This window comes from Pinus tabuliformis, chromosome 8 (assembly GCF_031772625.1).
Source record: "Pinus tabuliformis cultivar Carrire ecotype Pingquan chromosome 8, CPIR1, whole genome shotgun sequence".
Classification (NCBI taxonomy): domain Eukaryota; kingdom Viridiplantae; phylum Streptophyta; class Pinopsida; order Pinales; family Pinaceae; genus Pinus; species Pinus tabuliformis.
Window position 1 is genome coordinate 1648058073 of NC_142294.1, and position 26660 is coordinate 1648084732.

General features: G+C 37.4%; 1 protein-coding gene across 1 annotated transcript; it reads right to left on the minus strand.

Annotated features, from left to right (window-relative positions):
• Window positions 1-13959: 13959 nt before the first annotated feature.
• On the minus strand, window positions 13960-15004 carry LOC149242495 (uncharacterized). The gene is made up of 2 exons (XM_089370856.1): window positions 14690-15004; window positions 13960-14400 (listed from the first exon to the last, which is right to left on the minus strand). The coding sequence occupies exons 1-2, from the start codon at window positions 15002-15004 to the stop codon at window positions 13960-13962; spliced, it is 756 nt and encodes a 251-aa protein (XP_089226982.1).
• Window positions 15005-26660: the final 11656 nt, after the last annotated feature.

Consider the following 26660-nt stretch of genomic DNA (forward strand, 5'->3'; position numbering starts at 1 on the left):
CAGATGGCTTTACAAGATAAAGCATGTTGTAGATGGCAGCATTGAGAAATTCAAAGCGAGGTTTGTGGCTAGAGGATTCTCCCAGGTAGAGGGAGTTGATTATGAGGAGACCTTCGCTCCCGTGGCTCGATATACTTCGATCCGCTCCATTATATCGATAGCAGCAGAAATGGGTTGGAAGATCCACCAGATGGATGTGAAGACTGCATTTCTCAATGGCTTCATACAGGAGGAGGTGTACATTGAGCAGCCACAGGGCTTTGAGGTGCATGGGAAGGAGTCCCATGTGTGCAGACTGAAGAAGGCCCTTTATGGCCTGAAGCAAGCTCCCAGAGCTTGGTACTCCAGGATAGATACATACTTGCAGGGGTTGGGTTTCACAAAGAGTGAGGCAGATCCGAACCTTTACTTTATTGTGATAAGTGAGGAGCCTCTCATTCTGGTGCTGTATGTGGATGACTTGGTCATTACAGGTGCAAAGAGACTCATAGAGCACTGCAAGAGAGATCTTGCGGCGGAGTTTGAGATGAAGGACATTGGCTTGATGCATTACTTTTTGGGTTTGGAGGTGTGGTAGGAGGAGGGGCATTTCTTCCTGGGGCAGGGGAATTATATTGTGGACATCCTTGGTATATTCCACATGGAGGATTGTAGACCCATGTCGACACCGATGATCACCAACTGGAAGAAGCTTCATGCTTTGGATTCTGAGTTGGTGGATCCCACATTGTACAGGCAGCTGATTGGTTCCTTGATTTATTTGGTCAACACTAGACCAGACATTTTTTTTGCAGTCAACACGATGAGTCAGTGTATGTGTGAGCCTAGGAAGGTTCACTGGGTGGCTGCAAAACACATTTTGCGGTACTTGCAGGGGACAGTGGATTATGGTCTGGACTACAGGCAGGGGGATTGAGTGAGATTGGTAGGTTACACTGATTCTGATTGGGCAGGTTGTGCTTCTGATAGGAAGAGCACTTCAGGGTGCTGTTTTGGGTTGGGTTCGGCAGTAGTGTCATGGTTTAGCCGGATGCAGCAGTCAGTAGCATTGAGTTCAGCGGAAGCAGAGTATATGGCAGCGAGTCTAGCTAGTTGTGAGGTCATCTCGCTTCGCAAGATGTTGTTTGGCTTATTTGGTCAGCCGTTGAGACCTTCAGTGATTTACTGTGATAATCAGAGTTGCATTAAACTCACGGAGAATCCAGTATTTCATGACAGGTCAAAGCATATCGAGATCAAATATCATTTCATCAGAGACTGTGTTCAGAAGGGCGTTGTGAAGCTTGAGTATATTCCCACTGATGAGTAGGTTGCAGATATTCTTACCAAAGCCTTACCACGGGGCAAGCATGACTACTTCAGAGACAAGATGGGTGTGGTGAGGAATACCTTCCTCGGTAAGAGGGAGTGTTGAAATTTGGTACCGGAGGACAGGTGGTTCCCTAAGGCTTTGATCTTTGGCCTAGAGAAAAGTGTCCAAAAGAATTTAATTTTTCTCCTAAAGTTTACTAAAGTCTAATTTTAAAGTGACTTTTATAAAGTCAATGAAAAATTAGAAAGGAAAAGTGACTTTGGAAATAAATGACTAAGTGGGTCTTTATTAAAGTGGGGTGAATTAAAAAATAGAAAGTGAGATTTAAATGTGCATTTAATCTCAGCCCTAGATCTCAATCTATTTTAGCCATTGGATTTAGGGATCACCCAAAAGTCACTTAGGGTTGGATTAAGGGAGGAAAAGGAGGAAAATATCATTCATTCTTTCATGAGCAGATTGGGAGAAGGAGAGCAAGAGAGCAAGGGAGATTTCTTAGCAGGGAGGAGAAGGAGATAGCAGCTTGGCACACATTCCAAGGCAGCAGTTGAGCAGATTTGTACAGCTGATTCAGCGCACAGTGAAAGGCAGATTTTGGCACGATTTTGGAGGAGTGGTTTGCACAAAAATCGAGGAGCAGTTTGCTGGTTTTTCTGCATGCAAAACAAGGGCCGTACAACACATTTATTGCAGGCCGTACAACACATTTATTGCAGTCCGTACAACGCATTTAATGACGGCCGTACAACAACATTTAATGCTGAAAGTGGGCACGAAAGTTGAAGAGGCCGTACAACATTTATTGCTGTCCTATTTGCTGTAATTTCCAAATTGCTGTGAGGCACGGGAAAAGAGATAAGTTGTAAATTTGTTTTTTGATTTTTTGCTGAATATTTCTCACTGTAGAAAGGCAATTTCCAGAAATAAAGAAGAGCTCTCAAACTGGTTTTCCCCAAGAGTTGTAGGGGGTTTTTCGAGGGTCACATTGACCAAAAATCACTGTGTCTAAATGTTTTAAATGGTTGTTTGTACCTGCTGATTTTTATTTCTGCATTTTCCAGCATTCTGTAAAATTTCCAGAATTTGTGTTTTCAGCAAAAAAATAATAATTATTTTTTCAGTTGTTGAATGTATGGATATGGGAAAGGGCATTTAACTACATGGGAGAAATAAGGTGAAATTGAAAACCGGGGTGGGAAAACAGAAATTTTTACAACTTTGTGTCAATGTTTTGCAATATTTCCAAGGAAAGAATTGAAGTCTAAAAATTTAATACATGTCATTTCATGTTTTCAAAGGTTCTATTCTTGCAAGATTTATTCAAGCCTTAATAGTCTCATCTTATTGAGAATACCTTTTGTCTTCAAAAACTTGAAGGAGGACTTGGCCTTTTATTGTAAGTTTTGTCATGTCGAATGAAACATTTACAATGCAACTTCTAAGACTTTTATTTAATAGTGCAAGATGTCAATACCTTGTAGCTTCAAGACAGTGTCATGATTCAGTGCACTTTTCAAAGATATATGGGCAACATATTTTAAGGAGAAACATAGATTTGTCATCCCATATTCCAGATGTTCAACATAGGTATATAGATTGCGTATTTATTTTGTGATTGTTTTGTAACAACTCAAATTGTGATATATTGTCAATACCTTTTAAATGTGACCATCATGCTACAGTACAATAGATCTGACCTTCGATACTCTTCTATGAGAATATCATAGTCCTATTTCATTTCTTAAAATAAATTTGAACCAAGCATGTGATAAGGCTTATTTAGGATCATTATTATAGCAAAAACCTTTGATCAATGAAGCTAACTTTAAATAATAATACATACCTTTTATTCAAGCATCGAATCGCAAATGTATGGATTTTGTTGATTCCATACACGTTTTGAATATATTCATCACAAGAGATGACTACGCTGGCTTTTTCTTAGACAAGGACACTTGCAATCAAAAGATGTATGAAACTTCTCCTTTTTAGTGAGAGAATGTGAACAAGGTATGCTTCAGTATTGTAACCTTCTTTAATCTTATCTATGCCCTAGAGTTGCATAATTAAATTTCAAACTTTGAGAGGATATGAAAGAATGATTACAACCAAGCAGAGGATACATAGACAAGACAATAATTCAAAATTAAAGACAATAATAATAGGCTTAATCAAAGAGGAAAGTTATAGAATATTTATCTTTTGAGAAAATTCAACTCTCTCTTACTCTTGGACTTCTCGCATCCATCATGAAAATCAACCTCTTCGGTCTGATCTAATTTATTCCTTGCATGATCTAGGGTTTTCTTCTTTTAGTAGAAATATCTCATCCAAGGTTTTGTTCGTAACCCTAGGGTTTCTCTTATTTAATCCCTTTTAGATTTATAGGGTTTACAAACCCTAAATATCAAAAGGTCAAAACCCTAATTACTATTTACACAAGAGATAGTTCAATCTAGGGTTTTGTCTAAAAACCCTAGATATCTTATTCAAAGTCTTCCAAACCCTAACTCCCTGCAAGTCATATCCAAAAATCCATACATTCCCATGTTAATATTGATTCTTAATCAAAATAGCCTTCTAGTCTAAATCACTTTGAACTCCATTCTTAAAGAGGAGCTTGGTGTCTTCTTGTAAAATCAGAAAAAATTTCACATGTTTCAATAGCTATTGTAAAAAGAGAGTCTCCATGCCTTCATGATCCTATTAATTAGATATTGCAGCTTCCCTTTGAGCATGATTTAAAATGATTGTAGGTCTTCTGGTAAGTCACTAATAATGGCCTACACATGGTTCTTTAAAGATTCCTTTTAGATCATTTACAAGGTCCTCTAATGCAATTTAATCTTTCAAATATAAAATAGTTTTAACACAAGTCTTTAATACAAACTTTATTCATTAGACCTATACTTTGATAAGTTGTTACTTCAAAATTCTTGAGAAAAATATGTTGCAATGCATCTTAGTGATCATACCTTTTATTTATGGTCCCTTTGTTTAATCAATGCTTCTTTAGCTATTTATCTCTTTAGGTCATCAAGTATTATTTGACTTAGTAGCTTTGAATCAATACCATAGAGTTTTCTAAGACTTTACCCCTCATTCTTTACTATAGTAGTACCACAAAAGTAATTTGGTCTTGAGAAACTCAGACTACTACAGAGCCTTAGATTATAGTCACACTTATGAAATTCGGAAGTGTATAATAGAGAAACTTGATCTTGACCAGAAGTTGGAGCATATACCACAGAAATTTGGATAGGTACTTCTTCACAAGGGCTAGGTATGATCCCTCACAAGAAAAAATCATTTTTTTCACCACCGAGCAACTCGGATCATCATCATAGAGTAGGACATCATTGAACTCGGATCACCGTCATAGAACTCAGATTAATTCAAGAACTTGGATCATCTCATAATGAACTCAGGTCACTATAACAGAACTCATATCACTTCAAGAATTCAGATTATGTCATCACAAACTCGGATCATTTTCATGAACTCGTAAAACTTCACATCATCATTACAGAATTATGCCACAAAATAATTTGGGCTACTTCACAGAGGTAACTTGAATCACAGAGGGGAGGACATCACCACAGTAATAATTCATACTTCTTCTCAAACTGCTCTTCGAAGCTAGCTTTGATACCATGTTGAAATTCGATTGCAAATTGAATTTCTAATCATGATAATTACTTGTGACTGATATACATGTTTCATTGTAGCATTTACATTATTTAGTTATGTCATCAAGAAATTACACATTCAAAAACATTAAAAACAAAAGAAAAAAAAGGTAGAGATCATAGTGCACAAGAGAAACCAAAGATTAGGCTAGTGGCGAGGGAAAAACCACAAGGGGAAAACCCAGCAACTCCTTCCTTATAGAATCATCTTCAACAAGAGAAATCCAAGTTAGTGGTAATTAGATAATCGTTCTCCAAATTCCAATCCAACCCTCCAAGATCTCTAGGATAAGATGCCTCAAACACAAATATGTCATGCCATAGAGATACTTCGCATTATTTCTCAGAGATATTGCTTCATACTTTGCTTCCCTTCACAGAGAGATCTAGCCTCATATCTTCACCTTCCACATAGACATATAGCCTGAAATAGACCTTGCATTTCAAAGATATTTAAGTTGATATGAAGTGCCCTTTTGGGAGGATATGTATGGACTATTTATAGCCTTCTAGTCAAGCGAATGGGTGCCACATGAAGTAGAGATGAACTTACACTTTTGGAGAGTCGACTTGGTAATTTGGAGGACAAATAAATAGACTATAAAAATTAAATTTTATTCTTTTGTAAAATCCATGGCTAACAAGCCTTTCATGGCTTTTATTTTGAAAAATAAAAATAATCTTATTGAATCAAATACATCAATGATTTTATTATTATTAAGACTAACAATAGCTACATACTTCAACATTCTTATCATATAAGCTTTGCCCATTGATATTGATAGAGAGTGTGTGTGTGTTAAATGGTTTTTCATGACAAACCTTTGGGTGAAAAACCATTCTAATATTTGATTGGAGTAAATATAAAGACCAATTAACTCAATCATGGTCAAAATTATTTACCTATATTATATGTTACATTTAGCCTCCATGTTCTCTGATAGACACATGAAAATCCTTTGAGATGAAACCTAAAATATTCTTCAGCTTTAAAATTCAGGTTGAAAAAGAACCTTTTCTTTGTAACATAGCATACCAAACAGTGTGCTTCCTTGCTCAATTGTGTTTCCATATTTAGACACTGCTGTTTCCTAGGCTCATCTTGAACCATATAATTTTGTCCCTCAATGGGAATTGCAATGTGGCTTTGCACTTGTTGGAAGTTCTACAATGTTGTTGCGGGAAGCTAAGTCCTTTCTCGGTGGTCTTATTTTTCCCACTTTATATGTTATTGAAAATCTATTTTCCCTGCCCTTATATTTAGTAGGCAGGCTACACAACAGTAATTGAATTCCACCAATGAGACTAACCTTTTGCTTAGTTTCAGACTAACAGCTAGTCCAAGCCTTTTATGACATCTGATCATCATAAACACAATTGATTATGTTTGAAACACACATCGTAGGAGCCAAACATCCTGCATTTAGTTTCAAGTAACCTTAGTTGAAACTTGGAGTTTTGAAAGTAATAGTCCATAGTAGTGTTGATAATATCGGTATCGGGAAAATATCGGCGAGGGTCCAAAAAATATCTTATCAGCAATATCAGCGAAAATATCGGCAAGCATAAAAAATGCATAATATATTCATTTTTTTTTCCAGATTTTTAAACATATAAAGCAATAACAACATGAAATAAACACATTGGCACATAAATATGAAGAAAACACTGATATATATGATGTCAAATAGAAATGATATATCAAAGGCGATACCAAATCCTGCTGATCCTTGATAATTGTCCATTCAAGGACTCAAATGTGGAGAACCAATACAAAATAACATCACATATATAAAAGTATCTCATCATCATGAGTTACATGTAGCATAACAAATAAAACTAGCAGCTATCTATCTACTGCCCTCTCCCCCTTTTACGGGAAAACATGATGGGCTGTTTGCCAGGCCTGCCCCTAGTAGTAGAAGGCCCTGACCCTGCCTCTGCACCTAATGTCAAATAATGAGTGCTAGGCATGGAGCTATGCTCTCCTATATCTATAGCAGATGGTGTTGATGCTGATGCTCCCGCAGTGTCCTCCTCCTCCTGCTCCTCCTGCTCCTCCTCTAAGTGCTACTGCTCCTCTAACTCTGAGTCCTCCTCTTGCTGCCCCTACTCTAATGGATCATCTTCCACTGGCTCTAACCATGAAGGTGACTCCTCCAATATGGGCTCCTTAGACTCCACCCTCCACAGAGACAATACATCAATATTGTCTAAGGAAATGGCATCTGGATCCATTGGTGATTCTATTTGCCTCACTCGAAGTCGGATGTTGTAATGCACATACACCAAATCGTTGTGGCGTGTGAACTCCAACCTGTAAGAGTGTCCAAAAAAATAATGAGTCTTGACTGTTGACTCTTGACACTTGAAGTTGAAGGTCATAAATTAAAAATTAAAAATTACAATAAGTGTAATTGCTCAACTTAAGGCTTGAGTTCAAAGTTATACCTGTTGCGCTTTTTGGCGTGTATTTTCTCAAATACACTCCAATTGCGCTCACACCCTGAAGAGCTACATGTTTGACTCAAGATTCGTATAGCCAATTTTTGCAAATTTGGTGCCCTTGCACCATAGCTTCGCCACCAAATATCTACAACAAAATAATGAAATAAAAAATTCAAAAACTTAAAAGTTAAAACATAATTAAATTCAAATTTCTAATTTCTAATGAGTGATGACTTGTCACTTACGTGGCATGAAGAGGGCCCTTTCTCTAATGGCATCATCAAAGCCAAATAGGCCAACACAATCCTGATAACACTGTACCTCGTGATTGATTTTGCTACGAAGCTCAAGATCAGGTACCATCCTCTGAATACAGGAATGGAGCCCTTCCATCACCTCGCCATCAAAATCAAAGTTGCATTTGTATGAAAATGCGGGGTTGAGGAAGAGTGCTGCTGCATGAATGGGTTGATGAAGCATCCCTGTCCACCGACTATCGATCACATCCCATAACATCATCTGCCTATCAAGGCTAGCAGAACCCTTGTTTGCATAATAGGAACGAATGGCCTCCTTGGCCCTATCCATGCCCTCATACAAATAAGGCATTGCAGGCTTCTCTCCATCCACCAATCTAAGAACCTTTACTATAGGTTTGCTAACTGCACATGCTTCTTCTACTCCACGCCAAAATGTCTCAGAGTACACCATTTTTGCAATGGCTTTCCCATCAGGTCTCCTGTTGTATCTACAATTATGCCAATCATCAAACACAAACATTTGCTTCAACTCGAACTGACATCGAAGCAAAGACTGAAGAGTAATAAAGGTTGTGGCAAAACGTGTGATGGTAGGACGTCGCAACTCCTTGTTTCTAGTGAACCTCCTCATAAGGCTAAGAACAAAAGCATGTTTATAAATAAACTTGGGGATGCTCCTAGCCATATCAACTGCCTCCTTGATGAAGGAGAGTTTCCCCATATCCTCAAGCAACAAATCAAGACAATGTGCTGCACATGGAGTCCATAACAATGTGGGATGCCTCTCCATAAGCATTCTGCTGGCATACACATAATTAGCTACATTGTCTATTATGACTTGCACCACATTCTGCACACCAATCTCCCGAATGAACCCATCTAACAACTCACATATCGTTGCTGCATCTTTGATATGTTCTGATGCATCCAATGATTTAATAAACATGGTACCTTTAGGACAATGTACCAAGAAATTTAGAAGGGTCCTACCCTTCCTATCTGTCCAACCATCAGACATCACTGTGCATCCAGTGACTTCCCATGTCTTTTTCAACTCCGCCAATCTAGAGTTGATGTCCTGTTTTTCTGCTTGAAGAATTGGCCCCCGCAACTCCTCATATGTGGCACTTTGGTACCCTGGGCCCACAACAACAATAGCATCACACATTGGCTGCCAAAATGGATTGGTTTTCGTGATGCTGAGAGGTAAGTCGCTTCAAAAAATACACCTCCCCATGACTTTATCTGCTTCTTGCTTCTCCTTTTTTTTAACAAACGATTTTATGCCAGGTTGTGCTCTAGTGCCTGTTCGTGGAACAAAAAATGATGACCTCGCACTCACACTAGCAGTAGCATGTGATGGTGTGCCAGTTGTGGAGCCCCTCCCACTAGGGCCACTAGGCCCACTACCCTCAACACCAAAATCAGGAGAAGATATCCCGTAAGATCTACCTGCACGTTCAGCTTTGTTTCTTTCCACCTCTTCCTTCTTTCTGTCCTTTTCTTCAATTGCCTCAAGAGCTTTTTGTATAAGCTCCGGACTAGAAACTGTACAAAGCCCAACATCATGTCCACTGAGTCTAGCAAGATGGTATTTCAATCGTATAATCCCACCTATCATCTTGTCCCCACACAATTTGCATGTAAGATATGCACGATTTGTTCCACCATCAGGGCTCCCATACTCCCAAAATGGGTCCAAGGCTTTTGGCATATTTGTATTTTGTAGTGGGCTAACTCAAACAGAAACCTAGAGCACCAAATTTTTTTTGGAATTAGTAACTTAATAAGTAATACGAAATTTTCAAATTACAAATAACCACATCATTTTACAAAACAATTTTAACTTGACTGTTGAATAGAAGTGTAATACAAGTTGACTATTGAATACTCTTGAACAAAAGAGTATGAACATGTTGTAACGTGAGGTATCCAAATGGCAAATGGAACACATAGCAAATTGGCACGGAATGAGAACAATTTCTTTCAGAATTATGCCAAGCATGGGAAAAATATATAACTGTTATAACTTATAACTTATACCACTGCTGTAGGTGCATAATGCATTATTAGACTTCATAAGTTCATAGCAGTGAGCACAGAGAAAGTTACATCTTTAACCAGCAAGGCAGGGTGCAATCTTTGAAGAAGAAGGCAGCACCTTTTGAGCTGATGGAGGGAGGATTTTGATGATTGCATCGATATGGGAGAGAAAAGATGAGGTTTCCAAATTCCAACAGTACTTCTTCAAACTTTGATACTTATCCATGACAACATGTTTTTAGCAGTTGAAAAGGTTCGGATCTTTGAGAATATCATCATCCTTCTCTTCATCTGAGTTTTTGTAAGCGTTATCATTGGCTTCTAAGATCCATCAGGTAGACATTCTTGAAGTATGTTGAAAATAGAAGAAGTCAGGAACTTAGATAATTGTGGGCATTCTATTAAAGTGTATAGGCCTGAAATTTTTGTTCTTCGAGGGTAATCAAATATTTGACGGTTCAATATCCCCATGGGCCAGCATTATAAATTTATACCTATTGAGAGGTTTTAGAGGCGTTTTTCATTCCATTCATAAACTTGACATCACATTACTGATGGTTTATGACATATGTAGTTTGCAAATGGTTTATAACTTTATAATTTAGAGTCTAGATCTGTTGTAGGTGATGATTCCCTACATCTTTTGGGCATAAATGCTGTAGAAGAGGAGGAATATATGCTCATTTATCCTATTCATACTTCTACATTCTTTCCAAAAACTGACATGAGGACATCAAGTTAAGATCATGAGAAACTGTATATTGAATGTTGTTTGCAGAATGGGTAATTGTGAACACTGAAAATATTTTGTAGCCGCACATTAGATGCTTGATTGTTTCTGCAGCCTAGCATATTACACAACTGCCATCTGTAAATCCTCTATGCTGTCATGCTGTGCATATATATTATATGGTAATGGCAACATATTTTTGTGACTTGTCTGTTAATTGCTACTGTCCGGTGGAAGTGGTTCATGTTTGTGGAGAAGAGATTGTTTAAACTTTAGACAGGCAACAAAAACCATATAGGATACAATAAGATGAACAAATATGTCTCTTTTGTTGGAACCGTGATACCACTGCTGTAGGTGGAGAATGGAATTATTGTATTACGGTTTACCTTGACAGTGATCAATATGAAGTTATTTTCTATAAAGATGTGTGGTATTGCTCAATGCAAACCCTTGCAATTTGAAATCAAATCAAAAACCAAGCAAAATGATTGTAGGGAACCGGAAGAATGAGAATCGAGTTTGTTCTAACTTCTTGGCACTTGCAGCTTAGAAATCTTCGTTGTTGGTGGCGTATTGGCGAATATTGGCTTCAAACCCTCCTTGGCAGCGACCACATTCCTTCTCCAACGCTCAGAAAAAACAAAATGACTTCAAAAAAACCAAAAATCGAATTATATAGGCCGCGCGGAATGATTTCAGGGTCACCGGCGATATTTTAGGTCGTCGCGCGATATTTTCCAAGATATCGCCGAAATATCGTAAATCTCGCGCGATTTTCAAAACTCGAAAATATCGCGATATTTGGTCGGCGATATTTCGGCTCGCCGAAAATATCGCGATATTTCTGAATATCGCCAATATCTCGGCGATATTATCAACACTGGTCCATAGGTGCCAACCAGAAAACTGAAAAATCTTTCGGTATACCATTCTCTAAATTCAAAAGAACTCCTCTGCCTTCTAAAATTTCATTCAATTCCAATGTGTATGGCTTGGCTCTAGCTTCATGCGATAAGTGTCTCATTCAAGATGTATTAATCTAATACAGGCAGAATCAACCAAACATGAAAGATCAATGCTACAAAATGAATCTCTTTCTATTCTCTTCTGTATCTATATTGCTCTCAACATGTCTAAACAGTGGATGAAATAATAGCACACTGCATTGAAGTTTTGTCAATCTACATAGAGGATTATGGCCAACCTCACGCTTGGATACATTTCATGTCCATGATTAATTAACTATTTTCATTAAAATTTCAAGCAACCTTAGAGTTTTGAAAGAAGTAGTCCAGAGGTGCATTTATCATAAGAACCAGATCAAACAGGAAACTGAAAAGTCTTTTAGTGTTCCATTTGATAAATTCCAAATAACTTCTCTATGTTTTCAAATCTCATTCAATTCCAAATGTGTATAGCTCAATTCTAGCTTTATGCGATACATGACTCATTTAAGAAGTATTAAATCTAACACAGCCACAATCAGCCAAGCTTGAAAGATCAATGCCACAATATGAGTCTCTTTCTATTATTATCTGTATCCTTATTGCTGAATGCTGAATGTATTACTCTCAACATATCTAAAAAGTAGATGTAATAACAACAATATTGCTTTGAAGTTTCTTTTATTCTACATAGAGAATTATGGCCAATAAAAAGCAGCTAAAGTGGCACAAGATATGCCTTTGAAGTTTGAACTCATAAATTATAAACTCATTGAATAATGGGCTTATTCAATTTTTTTTGGGTAGAGCTGCACCTAAATTCCAACCATTACACATTCAGTTAGCGAGAATTAACACAGAATGCCAATCAAAAGACCAATTTGAATGAACCAGTATTCTGACCTAATTAATGAAACGAAAAATGAATTACGTTTATTTACTACAGAAAACCAGACTAAGGCTCAATATACAGTGTACTCATTTTCATTAGGGCTTCACAATTTGGAATTTCCCCATGGAAATGATGTAAAACCTTGGCTTTCAAAAATAAGCTGGTACGAAACAAGAAGAAATGATGTAAGACCCTGGCTTTCAAAAATAAGCTGGTAAGAAAGAAGGAGTTATGATTAGAATGATAATTGATATATACACAAGACAATGGTAGTGAATGTCTCACTAAATGGAAAAATAATTGGTATTGAGAAATCTTATGGTGCAGACTAGAGAAGCCAAGAATTAGTGAGGGAGTAGTCTACCTAGGCGGAGGAATGAGCCGGTTTCCGTCACCGCCCGGAAAAACCTCCGGCTCCGGCCGCCGGAAATTCCTCCGCCCAGCTCCGCCACCCGCCGCGAGCTCCGCCCAGCGCCGCCGCCGTAATACAGAAGTTATAAAATTTCGTAGACTTCCACATACTAACAAAGATGCATGCGTGGCGCAATGGTAGCGCGTCTGACTTCAAATTACAAGGTTACGTGTTCGATTCCGATGTTGTGAGTTCGTTATTGATATTTTTATGCTGCATATAATTGTTAAAATTCTGAGGATCTTTCGTGTAATTTTCATGTTACGTTATCTTATTTTACAATTCCCTTCGCTGTGGATCGCTCGAGACGTCATAAGCCCGACCCAATTCTTTGAACTTTTCTGGATCCATAAGTCTTCCAGAAGAAGGAAAGGCTCCATAAATCGGTCAAAGATTTGGGACAGCTTCCTCGATTCTTTATCTAAGAATTTATGTTCTCTAGCTTCGAAATGCACAACAGAGGTTGATTGGCGTCTAGGGGCAGCTAATGCAATGACTGTTAAAGGTGAACTTCCAATTCGTGCGCGTGGTTTTTCTGTAACGATAATGCTTTGAACGTTCTCATTCACCATTGAAAGATTTTTTAATTAAATGCCTAAATATGAAGGTGCTTAAGTTTATTTTCTTCTGTATCGCAAACTTCCGAAGATTTTGCGAATCATTGATTTCTGATGGCCTGAGTTTATGGCACATAGCGTATTTAGGAAGGACTCAACGCGGAGGAAATGACAGTCAAAGCTGACTTTTTCACCATATTCTGCAAAGAGAAATCAATGACAGTCATTCTTCTCAAGATTTATGGAGCCTTTCCTTCTTCTGGAAGACTTATGGATCCAGAAAAGTTCAAAGAATTGGGTCGGGCTTATGACGTCTCGAGCGATCCACAGCGAAGGGAATTGTAAAATAAGATAACGTAACATGAAAACTACACGAAAGATCCTCAGAATTTTAACAATTATATGCAGCATAAAAATATCAATAACGAACTCACAACATCGGAATCGAACACGTAACCTTTTAATTTGAAGTCAGACGCGCTACCATTGCGCCACGCATGCATCTTTGTTAGTATGTGGAAGTCTACGAAATTTTATAACTTCTGTATCGCGGCGGCGGCGCTGGGCGGAGCTCGCGGCGGGTGGCGGAGCTGGGCGGAGGAATTTCCGGCGGCCGGAGCCGGAGGTTTTTCCGGGCGGTGACGGAAACCGGCCCATTCCTCTGCCTAGCTAGACTACTCCATTAGTGAGCTGGGTATGGGGAGTTGGACCAAAGCATTTTGCTCTTGTCAAATAGAAACTGGTACAATATCCAAAGGTTGAAGCAATCTGCGTTGTCTTCAAAATATAACAAGCACTCACTCCAACACCTCTACCTTGAATGAGCAAACCCCAAACAGCTGTGCGGTCCTGCTGATCTGTACTATGCCTTCCATTCCCATTACAGGGCACATTTTCTTCTTCACTTTCAGGAGAGATATCTTGATTCAACTTTTGTACAAGAATCACCGCATCAGGAGATATATCTCTCAGAGAATTTCTGATCTTAGTCCAACTGTCGACCTTTTCAAACATATCTGCATAATCCCTTTGTTTCTTCAAACTTGCTGAAGGAGATTTTCTGTCAAATACATAGCGCAGAAAGGGGGCTTCCTGAATATGCTTGACAAGCTGCTCGACCAAGCAATAAAACAAAGAGCAAACATGAAACGTCAGAATTTCACCAGCGGGACATATACAAAAAGATGGTCTTCCTAACTTATAAAAATATGAAATTCCTAACTTCTGCCAGAGAATTTTAAAACCAATTAATCAAATTTCATCAGATTCTATCCGCAAAAAAAGACACATCAATACAATTGCATCAAAAAGGAGAAACCTAACACAAAACAAGAATATTGCAGCAAATACTTCCAAAAGGTACAAAATATTAGATTTTGATTTATGGTTACTAGCGTACCTCGATTACTGAATCTCTCATCCATTCTTCGAGCTTCTTAGAGGTAACTGGTGGACAGGTTTTCATTTCCTCGGCACAGGTTAACCCATCTACACATATGGGCAACAAGCTCATTTTGCTGTTTTCCTTTTTCCATGTTTGAAATCCGGTTGCATTGCTGGTTAACACATAGGGTTTGGCACTTGAAATACTATTCTTACATGAAATTGCAGAGATGGGTACGCCTTGTTTTCCATTAGAAGACAATCTCGCAGGCTTAACCACAGAACTCCCAACAAAAGCACTGGCTCCGCTTTGCAGTGCCTTGGTCACCATTGGAACTCTTGCAAGCGTCAATTACTAGGATTTGCAGCTTAGGAAACGTTTTCTGGCAGGACCTTCCAACCAAAAGCTTTCAAAGACCAATATTTTTCCTATGCGAAAGCCGAAGCAGGGAAGCGTTGCCCTATTCCTCCTACGGTTTTGCAATTCCTCCATTTCGAATTGGAAATTGCATTAACTCTCGGGAGTAGTGCGGCAATTCTCTCAGACCAGCTCCGATCTGATCCGTCAGGGAATTAATGCGGAGAGGTGGACGGAGGGTGGCGGAGCTAGGGGAGGGTGGCGGAGGGCGGAGGGATTGCCGACGACCGGAGCCAGACAATTTTCCAAGTGGTGACGAAAACTGAGCCATTCCTCCGCCTAGGTAGACTACTCCGAAAACAATTTCGAGAGAATATTCATTTAGAATTCATGGGTGGAGCTTGTTCAAGAAGAAGAGAACAAGGCAGAACAAGGCAGTGTAGAAGACCTCCAACAAGGTGGTTCGTGCAGGCCTAGTAGAAGAATCAACCTTAGATAGCGAATGAGCTCGTGTATAACAGTGGACATTGGCAAAGAACATGGGAAAGCTCCTCCTTTTCTAGAGTTGTCCATTCAAAAATTCTGCGAGAGTATTAGCAGATATGACTCTTTTAATATGTTTCCTGGAGACATGAGTCAAAATATTTTTAATGAGTTGGTTCGTACTCAAGTTATCACAAGAACTTCACTCCAAGCATTTCAAGACTGTAATCTTCAGGATGTTTTTTTTTGAAGAATACCTTGGTGTGGAAGATATTTGGCTTAAAATACCTTCAAGGGACCGTCTCTCCTCGCGGTTGATATTTCTAGTTCAGACATGACATATTCAGGATTTTCACGATTGCAAAATTGTCTAAATTTCAGTATCTGAATCTTAACTATTGTTAATGTATTTCTGATGCTGGACTAGAATATGCCACAGGTCTTACAAACTTGAAGGAGCTGCAAATTTCAGGTCTTGCTGCTTTGACGTATCTCAACATAAAGTCTTGCCAAAAGCTTGAAGGACTCCTAAATTTAAAGACTACGAACATGGCCTATAACAATATTACGCATGTTGGCCTAATACATCTTAAAGGCTTGACAAACTTGGAGAACTTAAATTTGGATTCCTGTAGAGTTGGAGACAAGGGAGTGGAATGTTTGAGAAGGATTACTTCTCTGGTGAACTTGGATTTGTCAGGCTACGAAATTTGGAAAGTTTGAACCTGTCATTCACCCAAGTAACTGATATTGGCTTGCAAAAGCTATCTGGACTGAAAACGCTTAAACCTCTGAATCTGGACATACAAGTTACAGGCAGTGGAGTGTATTCTCTTACAAGTCTAACTGGCTTGACACATCTGGATTTTTTTGAAGCCCATATTACAGATTATGGGACAAGTTGTTTAAGATACTCCAAGACGCTTCAGTCATTGGAGCTACGTGGTGGAAGTATTACAGATGCAAGGGTTAAGAATATCAAAGATCTCACTTCAATGACATCATTAAATTTATCACAAAACTTCTAACTCACTGATGGTGCCTTAGAATTTATCTCAGGAACGATACTCTTGTCTCGTTGAATGTTTCAAACACTTATCTACAACATCTCAGGCCATTGAAAAAATTGACCTCTTTATCTTTGCAAGCTTGCAAGATTACTTGGCCTGAGATTAAGAAGCTGCAAACAGAGCTTCCGACTAACTGTTGTCGATGTTTACAGTCCTCTTGAAGCAATAGTTAACAGTTCAGGTAGAGAAAGGAGGTTGTTAAATTATAGTCAAATTGGGAAGATTCTAGACCATGCTGCCACCCTAGAGGAAATAGTGCATTTAAGTGTTCCTACTCCATTTGGGTCGAGTATATATAAGTTTGTTGTACAAGTCCTCATGGCAGAAACGATTCTCAAAGCTAGCAAAACTCCTGATGTAGGTCGCCACTGCAGACCAAGGACTACTGTGATTGCATGCATTGGGTGCTTTTATGAACTTGAAAGCCAAGAATGGCAGAAAGCAATTTTTACAGTAGGTGGGGATGAAGTTAAAAATTTGCCTATGCAGTTGTGACGATTTTCCCTTGATAGTATCTTAGCAAGTGGCAGTGGTAGTACACTTCAGTAGTAGGAAATCAAAGTCATCTAGTTTCCTGAGAGGCAACCTCGAGTAAGCAGACACAAGAAATCTGACTAGGCCTCGAAATTTACAGGACATTCCCAAGAGTACTTTCCAGTGGGTGTAGTTCATTGATCTCGTGGACTTGTCATTTTTTGAGGACAAGCAATGTCAGGAAGGAGGATTGTAATGTTTTCAAGAAACTAATTGCTCGAGACGAAGTAGCTTATCGATCCTGTAGGTTATAGTCCTTGATAAAAAAGAAAACCCCAAAGTATCCAATGTCCAGGCAAGTTTTGGGACAGCTAGGGAAAGAAACCCAAAGTTGGGATTTTGAGTGAACTTTCACTCAATCAATTAAGGAGACAATCCTCTAAAGAAAATCTATAAATTCAAGAGGGTAGAATTCATTTGAATCATCAAGTATGAATCAATTCATTTGTTTTTTTTAGCATTAGCTTTGAGGGTTATAAGACTTATTTCTTGTCAATTTTGATGGTGAAAGATTCCACCATAGTTGACAACTTTTTAGTATTCCTCAGGGTAGAATTCATTTGAATCATTAAGTATGGATCAATTCATTTGTTTTTTAACAATTGTATTTTAGCATTAGCTTTGAAGGTTTTAAGACTTCTTTCTTGTTAATTTTGATGGTGAAAGATTCACCCGGTTGACAACTTATTATTCCTCTTTGTTCTAGGCAAGGGTTCTATATGAGGCAGCATGTTTCTTTGAGGACTAAACTCTGTCCTAGGCAGCAACTTCTTGAAAACCAAACTCTGTTCTGTCAATGAACAGCGCATTCTATGGATCGGCCTTTGTTATGAAGCATTTGAAAAACAAAACGAAGGATTGATTGATTCCCTATTGGGTCATAACGAATTTTTGCGCTTGTTTGGATCACTGTTCTAGTTTGTCGTCAAAGTATCAGAGTCGTCGTCCTACATCAAAGCTTTAGCGCGTTGAAGTAATTATCCTCACGCGATAAACACAATCTGGATAGAATAGAATCGAATTTTGAAGCAAGAAAAAACAAGACAGTGGTTGTCTTCTCGTTGGATTAGTTTTCTTGTAATCAGATCTCCGCAGCTATGTACATCAGAAACCGGACCCGGTCTTCTGTTGAGTGTCCCGAGTTCGTGTCTGTGGCAGAAAATCACTGATTCAGGAAATTTCGAATTTCCTGAAGCAATAGTCCAAAATAATTCGTTGTGGAAGAGACTCCTGTAACCAGGCGTATTGCTTCCTTAAGCAATTGCGGGCTTTGAAGCATAACCGAAGATTAAGGAGAGCCCAGATCAACCGAATAGCAGCAAAAATCTTCTGACGTAGTGTGGGCCTTGAAGCAGATTGCAGAGGAGTGGGTCCCAACGTCATTACTGATTCGTCCGATAGTTTGAGAACACAGGTATTTAGTTTTTTTAATTAGAAATTGAATGAGACCTTAGTTGTGCACTGTGTATTTTATTTCTGATCAATTGTATTTTGGGTATATAGCGTCCATTGGATATAACCTTTGTTACACGGTAAGTTCATAAAAGGTGGGAAATCTGTTCTAATGGTTCTAGTGTTACTGGGAGTTATGGAACTGAGAACATTATCTTTTCAGCGGGCGCTGGGAAAGTTTTCAGGATTTTGAACATTTTTTTTTGGAGTTCTGGCATTCTCTTGGGTTGGGGAATACAAATCCTGTAGAGAAATATGCTGAACTGCGCACAAAACATGAGCCTATGTTGAAAACTTTGCAGAAAGAAAGGCCAAAAACATCCTTAACACTGATATCCTTAATTGAGAAACTGGAACAATCTCTTGATGGGTTAAGGAAGCGTGTGGCATGTCGACGTAAACGCAATATCTGAGATGTCATGCTTATGAGTATTTCTTTTGTTGTTTATGTATATATATATATATATATCACAGAAAATTGTGTGTGCATATTGTATCTCACAGTGAATGCTTAAAACATTAGAATTGTTTTTTCTCTTAAGAATAACTAGAGAAACATGTCAGAGAACTAATAATGAACTTTGACATTTTATATATATAAGAAGGAGAGACTCAAGGAGAGACACCCAAAAAATATATTTATATAAAAGGAAGTTTATATTTTTATTATTTATATATTTAAATTGATTTTAATTTTTGAATATTTTGATTCCATATTGATTTTGATTATTATATAATTAAAAAAATATTTTTTAGGTTTTATTTATTTGTGTTTATATATATATATTTTTTTATTTAATTTTTTCGTTCCAATATTTTTATTAATTCTAACTAACTTTTATCTTGACAACCTATTAATATTACTTTATATATTTATATATATACATATATTATAAAAGTCCTTTATATAACTAAATACTAAATAACTTATAATTTTTAATTATTAAACAATACCTTTTTAACTAACCATTAACACCATTTAAATTATTTTATATATTTATATATTTTTATTGGTCACCTAATATAACTAATTTCCATTAAATTATAATAATTTTTATGACCCTGGTCCTAAAGTCAAAATTAGCCGTTGGTCAAGTTAGCCATTGGAGGCTCTGCTCAGACTATTTAACATGCTAAGCTGGATCTGTTTCTTCAACTTGTCCTGACGATGAACCACACTAGTTGGTTCGAAACGCGTCGACAAATATTTTCTGCATGTGATTTACGCCGAAATATTTCTTATAAATAGGTTTATATTTTTTATTTTTTTATTATATAATACAATCGCTCCCGATTAACTGTTTCTTGTAAATTTTAGGGAAACCTCTAGTCGTTCTGGACACCCGCACCCAAGTTCCCAACGTTCCCACGTTCCAAAAACTCATGCAACATAGGATATAACCTATTGAATTTTGGAATCAGTTCTAGAGATTGATTACTTGAAAAGGGTGGTAGCTTTGATTGAATAAACATTGGGTTTGCTCATTAAATGAATGATGATATTATGTTAAAAAGTAATATTACGGAATATGTTATATTGCATTGTTGAATGGGTAAATGAGCAAAATAATTTCTGGAAACTCTAGCGAAAAGGAAAACGTTTCATAGATCCTTACACTCAAAGAGTAGGCAACCCCTGGGATAGAGCCCTGCCTGAAGTTTGATGTATCTCGACTCTTGTCAAGTCATAAGTTATTAGTATATCTAGCTTGTGGGTTGTTGGATATACCCTTGGTGTTATAGTGGCAACTTGAAGATTGATCCTCGGCTTCCCCGAGATTAATCCAAGAAGTTACCGATTCACCATGATTTAAGAGAATTTTTTTATTATTAATTATTATCTAATGTTATTTATATTTTTATATTCATTATAGCATCCATTACTAAAATGAAAGCAGTAGTTGTTAAGGTGATAGTAATAACTCTCCCATGTTACTCATTGTCTTTGTCACTAAGGCTTTGCATTAAGGTGCAATATTTTATTGTAACAAGCCAACCCAATCATTCCTTTTATACCAAACTAAAAGAGCATATATCTAACACAAATCATTATTGAATAAGAATTCAACCATTGTTGAACATTCTTCCAATACCAAACACATGGTTTGCTTCAACTAGATAAATCTTTTTAGTGAAAAACCACACCGCCCTACTCACCCTATCCAAGAAGCCAAGAAATTGAGAAACACCCTAATAATATTAACAAAGAAAATGGTTTTTGTCTTCCCCTTTCTTGGGCTTCCGGAAAGAATCGAATGGTCCCCAATTGATTTCCCTCCAAAAAGCATACCCATGAAAGCTGGTTGATCAAGCTGATTACGGCGAGTTCACTACAGACGTACAGAGAAATAATAGTGGTCTTAAATACTACAATTTGCACAACAGAAACGAGACAATCAAGGCGTCTAATTAAAAAAACATGCATCATAATTAAAACAGGTTGCGACAATCATTACTACTTTTGTATCCTATAATGGGAGAAAGTACTCGATAAAACCATTAACGAAATTCAATGAATGAAACAAAAATATTTTACACAATCTCAAGAGTCGAAAACATAACAAAAAAGGAGGCGTTCCAAAGAAAACTACAAAAGAGCAAACAAACCTCAGTTCAAGAGATAGAACTGGGTTAATCCATTTAAGTGCAGCTCACCATTGGAGTCCACAAGGTATACTCTATCAATGGCAATGACAAGCCACTAACCATTTTATCAAACCAATTCCAGATAATTATTGTGAAAAATATCATTGAAATTTTCTTGGGGCACTTCATCAGTTGCAAGTTGCAGCACAGTAGCTGTTAAAGCCAATTCCATTTTTGACTGATGAACTGGTATATTTAATCAGGATGTGCAACCCACTAAACCATTAACGAAATGTGTTTTCAGAGTAAACAACAGGTGTACCGATGGGAATTCCACTTAGATCACTTCATTACGTTGAATTTCCAAATCTGTTTCGGATAGCTTGCTAATATATTATTAGCAAAGTCAACCCTGCATTTCATCAATTGCGGGTCACTTATTGCTACAACAATATCTTTACAAAAACTGTTGTTTGCTGCAGAACATGTCAAACCTTTTTTAAGGGTCTATTGCCCTCTTGGGGTGTGCCTTCCCTGCATAATCATCTATGACGGTGTGAATGTAGTCATGATGCCTCTTGGACTGCTTTCATCACGTTGTATAACTTTGACTTGTTAAGATTACCAACATTGCAGAGTCCATCCATCAATGTGCTATATGTAACATCATCAAGGCTCGAAGCTTGCTATTGAATATCATAAAGATCTGTTAAGCTTTGTCTTGCCTCTGATGCTTACAGAGTCCATCTATTAATGTAGTAAAGAGACCTAGGTTAGGCAAGAAACCTTTCTCCAACATCTCTTGAAGGAGTTCCCTGGCTTTCTCTAGAGTCTAGATTACCCACCTTGCAATTGCAAAACTACTAATAAGTGTATTATATGTGACATCATTAGGTAGATCACCTATTTCAACCCTACCATCTAACAATTGGAGAGTTTCTTGAAGCTTCCCTTCTTTGCAAAGAACAACGATGAGAACACTGTATGCAATAACATTCAGATTGTTCCGCTTCTCCAACATCTCATGAAGCACTTTGGCATCCTCTTTCCATTGCCCTTCCTTGAAGAGGCAATCAATAAATGTAGTATATGTGACCACATTAGGGAATATGTTCTTGTTGCACATTCCATAAAAGAACTTCCTAGCCCCCTTCAACTTGTCTCCAATTTGTCTCCCTTACAAAAACCATCGATAAGCACCGTGTGTGAGAGCATTTGGGCATATGTTTTTCTCGGGCATTCTATAGAAGAGATTTGTAGCCTCCTCCAACTTGCTTACCCTACAGAAACCATCGATAAGCACACGGTATGTGATAGCATCGGGGAATATGTTTCTGTTGAGCATTTCTTAGAAGAGCTTTTCAGCCTCCTCCAACTTGCCCCCTTTACATAAACCAGCATAGATCCATCTTAAGCACGGATTTCACATGAGCTGGGAGGGATCAATTTTTTCTTTAGATGCAAACTTATTTTAGAGTGCCAAAAAAACAATGTGCAATATATTAGGACCAGGTCACTTGGACAACTAATTAAACATGCATAGCATCTTTTTTTTCTTTTATCGCTAACATTTCTTTTCTATAGAGAATACTTCATTTTTATTTCAAGAGGGACACGTGTCAACTCCAAATTGAGCACGGACATACTTACACATCACTTTCACGCTAGGTTGTAGAATGAGTCTCTCAGATCAACCATCTATTAGAGCACCATATATAACAACATTAAGACATGTTTCTGTGAGACATTTCATAGAAGAGCTTGGTAGCCTCCTCCCACTTGACTCCCTTACAGAAAAAAATCGATAAGTGCACAGTATGTGACAAACCATCGATAAGCGCACTGTCTGTGACAGAATCAGGGCATGTGTTTTTGTCGGGCATTTCATAAAAGAGCATCATAGCCTCCTCCAAATTCCCTCCCTTACAAAAACAATCAACAAACACATTATATGTGACTGCATTAGGGCACATGTTTATGTTGGGCATTTCATGAAAGAGCTTCCTGGCCTCCTCCAACTTGCCTCTCTTACAGAAACCATCAATAAGCACATTATATGGACAACATCAAGGCATATGTTTCTATCCGGCATTTCCTAGAAGAGCTTCATAGCCTCCTCCAACTTATCTCCCTCACAGAAATCATCGATTAAAGCATTAAATGCAATAACACTGGGGATATGCCCTTCTTTTAACATAAAATATGGTAGTTGATTGGCCTCCTGGAGGTTACCTTTGCAATGCCATTCCATGAGGGTAGTAAATGTAATAGTGTTGGGCTCATGACCCTTTTGTAGCATAACAACTATGAATCCAAACACAGCGTGAGTTTTTCCTCTCTTGCAGAGCCCATCTATTAGGGTGCTATAGGTAAAAAGATCAGGAAGCTCTTGTTTGTTCACCATTTGATTGAACAGTTTAACAACATCCTCCATCCTGCCCGTCCTGCAAAGCCCTTTGATGAGGTTATTGAATATTACCACATCTGGAATATAGCCATGTGCTTTCACGTCTTCAAACACTTTGAAAGCATAATCCATTCTACCTGTTTCACAGTTACAGTTGATAACAATGCTCAGAGAAATGAGATTTGGAATAATGCCTGCTTCAACCATAAGTCTGTAAACACGCAATGCTGATTGATGTCGCTACTGTCGGACTAGCATACTTAACAAAAAGATTACAGGTGGCGGTGGTGGGATTAGATTTAGCTGAAAGCAGATGCCCGAAGGTCTCCATTACCTCTGTAAGCCTGTTGGTCTGACAGAGTGTTTTAATATGTGAGTCGCCAGTGGCATTCAAAGTGTGGAAGGAGCGTTAAGAATTAAATTCTTTCGTATAGACATCTGAAAGCATTGCCCTCATCCTTGCAATAGCCATCATCGCCACTGTGTTGGGGTGTGCAGATAAAGATTGAAATTGCTTGCTGTGTGACCCGCTCCTTAGGGCCCTAAAACCTGTAGAAATTCACTGACCCCGATCCTTGAAAAAAAAAGAGTCATCCATCAATTAATCCTCCCAATAATCCATGAAGATATTTAAAGTTTTTTCAAGATAACAATTGCCACCATTATTAATCGTGTGACATTTTGAAAGGTAATCCTCCCAATAATCCATGAAGATATTTAGAGTGTTTTCAAGATGACAGTCGCCACCATTATTAATCGTGTGACATTTTGAAAGGTATCATGGCATTTAAATATTCTTAAACATTATTGCTCTAAGCATGGCATGCAAGTATTCTTAAATATTATTATTCTAAGCAAGGCGTGTAAACATTTTTAAATATGGAATAGTTTAGAGGAGAAGGGAAATAAGTGGATTATTGGTTTTATAATCAAACACACAATATCTTATTAGGGGTTGTTGTTGGAATATGACCACTCTCAATTGTAGCATCATTGTATATGAGGACTTTTAAACTATTATGCCATATACAAATTTGGAATGGATTTCGAGGAAAAGAGGAGATTATATATATATATATATATATATATATATATATATATATATATATATAATTATGTTAATAGATTTCTGAGAATAAATTTATAAATAAAATTAATATTATCATTACTTCGTTAATTGATCTGCAAAATACTGAATGGTTAATAACTCAAATTAAACTAATGTACTTGGTAAATTAGAAGTTTTCAGCTATGGAAGTGAAGCGTGTGACTAGATGGGTTGTTGATAAACGTGTTAGGGTTGAGTATTTCAATAAATAGTGTGGTACTCCATTAGCATTTGAGATAGAGTGGATTTATTCTTTTATTGGACATTGATCTTAGCACTGTAAAGAAAAGAAAAAGATAAAAGAGCAAGCTTTGAAATTAGAGATGAACAAAGATATTTATTGTTGCTAATGAATTGGCATTATGAGAAGCTTAATCTCAATTTGACAACGAATTTTAGTTGGTACTAGAAAGTGGAAAAGCGTTGTTATAAGGTATAGCGAGAAGTAAAAAACCCAAAATTGTGGGGACTTCTTATGAAGAACATGACGGAGAAGATTTGTAAGTCAAGTTTAGTTGGCTAGGGCGGAGAGTTGTTGCATTGACTGAAATGGTAACACTATTGTTGGTCATGAAGGATAAGGAAGGACACTCAACGAAGATTGAACATGAAGAAGAAAATGCTAGCCTAGAAGACTCCAAAGGCAAGAAGCTTGGAGACTCAACTAATAACAACCATGTTCCTTCATCTTTCAATATTACATCATAGGTTGAAGGAAAACTTGAAATACCAACTTATGATAGTCAAGTTAATGATGAAAACTTCAATTGCTGGTGAAAACGATTGGAAGTTTATTTTGGCCATTATCCAATAAAAGAAAAAGAAAAAGAATCTTTTATTAGTTTGGAAATTTCTATACATGTTTGACTAGCTATGTAGATGCATTGTGGCTAGGTGAGAATTTCATGGTTACAAAATTGGAGGATTTCAAGAAAATATTGAAGTCAATCCTATCTCATAGTCTACGAAGATGAACAACTCCTAAAACAAAAATATTTCGAAAAGATAAAGGATAAGTGTACAAAAATGCATGACCAAATTTTGGAACTAGGCCATTAGGCTAGGTATCTTTTTGGAAGAGCCTAGGATAGTGGTGAAGTAACTTGGAGGATTATTCATCCACGTCTAAAGGAAAATACAACCTTTCAGTGTGAAAAGCATAAATGATACAAGTAACAAAGCTCTCTACATTTATTTGGATTTCAAAAAAGAGACAATGGTAAAAGGGCGAACGAGATACCAACAAGACCAAAGGCAAAAGATTGTAGTGATAAGCCAATAGGGAAAAGATTTTGACATGCATTGCAAACACCATAATGTGGAGAGAATATGGATGAGAAGTGTCGAAAACTTCATCCACAATTAGTACATCCAAAATGGTACAAATCCAATGGGAAAAACAAAAGTATAAAAAAAAACTTCAATGTGGATGAAATCAAAGCAAGTGGATACATAATATACTATTCTAAATCAAAGCTCAAATGAAGGGCCGAAAGATAAATGCTTTGTTTGACAATAGTTCTCAATATAATTTGATTTCTAAATCCTTTGTAGATGATTTTGGTATACAAACTTATGATCTAGTAAACAACCATGTTTATTGGGTTGGATGCTTACATAAATCAACCATGAGAATCATCAAGAGATGTGAAATTAGATTTGTCATTCATGTTGATTATGCCATTGAATTAGAATCTAATGTTGTGTCACTAGATGCATGCGAAATGATATTTGGTAGCCCTTACTTTTGGGACAATGATGTAACTTTCTACAAGAGATAGAACAAATATTTCTTTGTTAAGGTGGTAAGGTCTACTTTATCTAAGACCACAAACGAAGAGGAATAATATCTCCATTAACAATGAAATAGGGGAAAGTAAACATATTGATGGAGACAAACAAGAAGAAAACGTCCCTAATAAATGATGGAGTAATAGGCTCGGGGAGACAAGTGGGGGCCTTGTGCTTCCATATCCTTTGTGGATAAGA

Coding starts and splice junctions, on each gene's coding strand:
- LOC149242495 (XM_089370856.1), bottom strand. CDS start 15,004: ATGGTGACCAAGGCACTGCAAAGCGGAGCCAGTGCTTTTGTTGGGAGT. Junction 14,401..14,689: donor TGAGAGATTCAGTAATCGAG/GTACGCTAGTAA, acceptor TTGGTCGAGCAG/CTTGTCAAGCATATTCAGGA.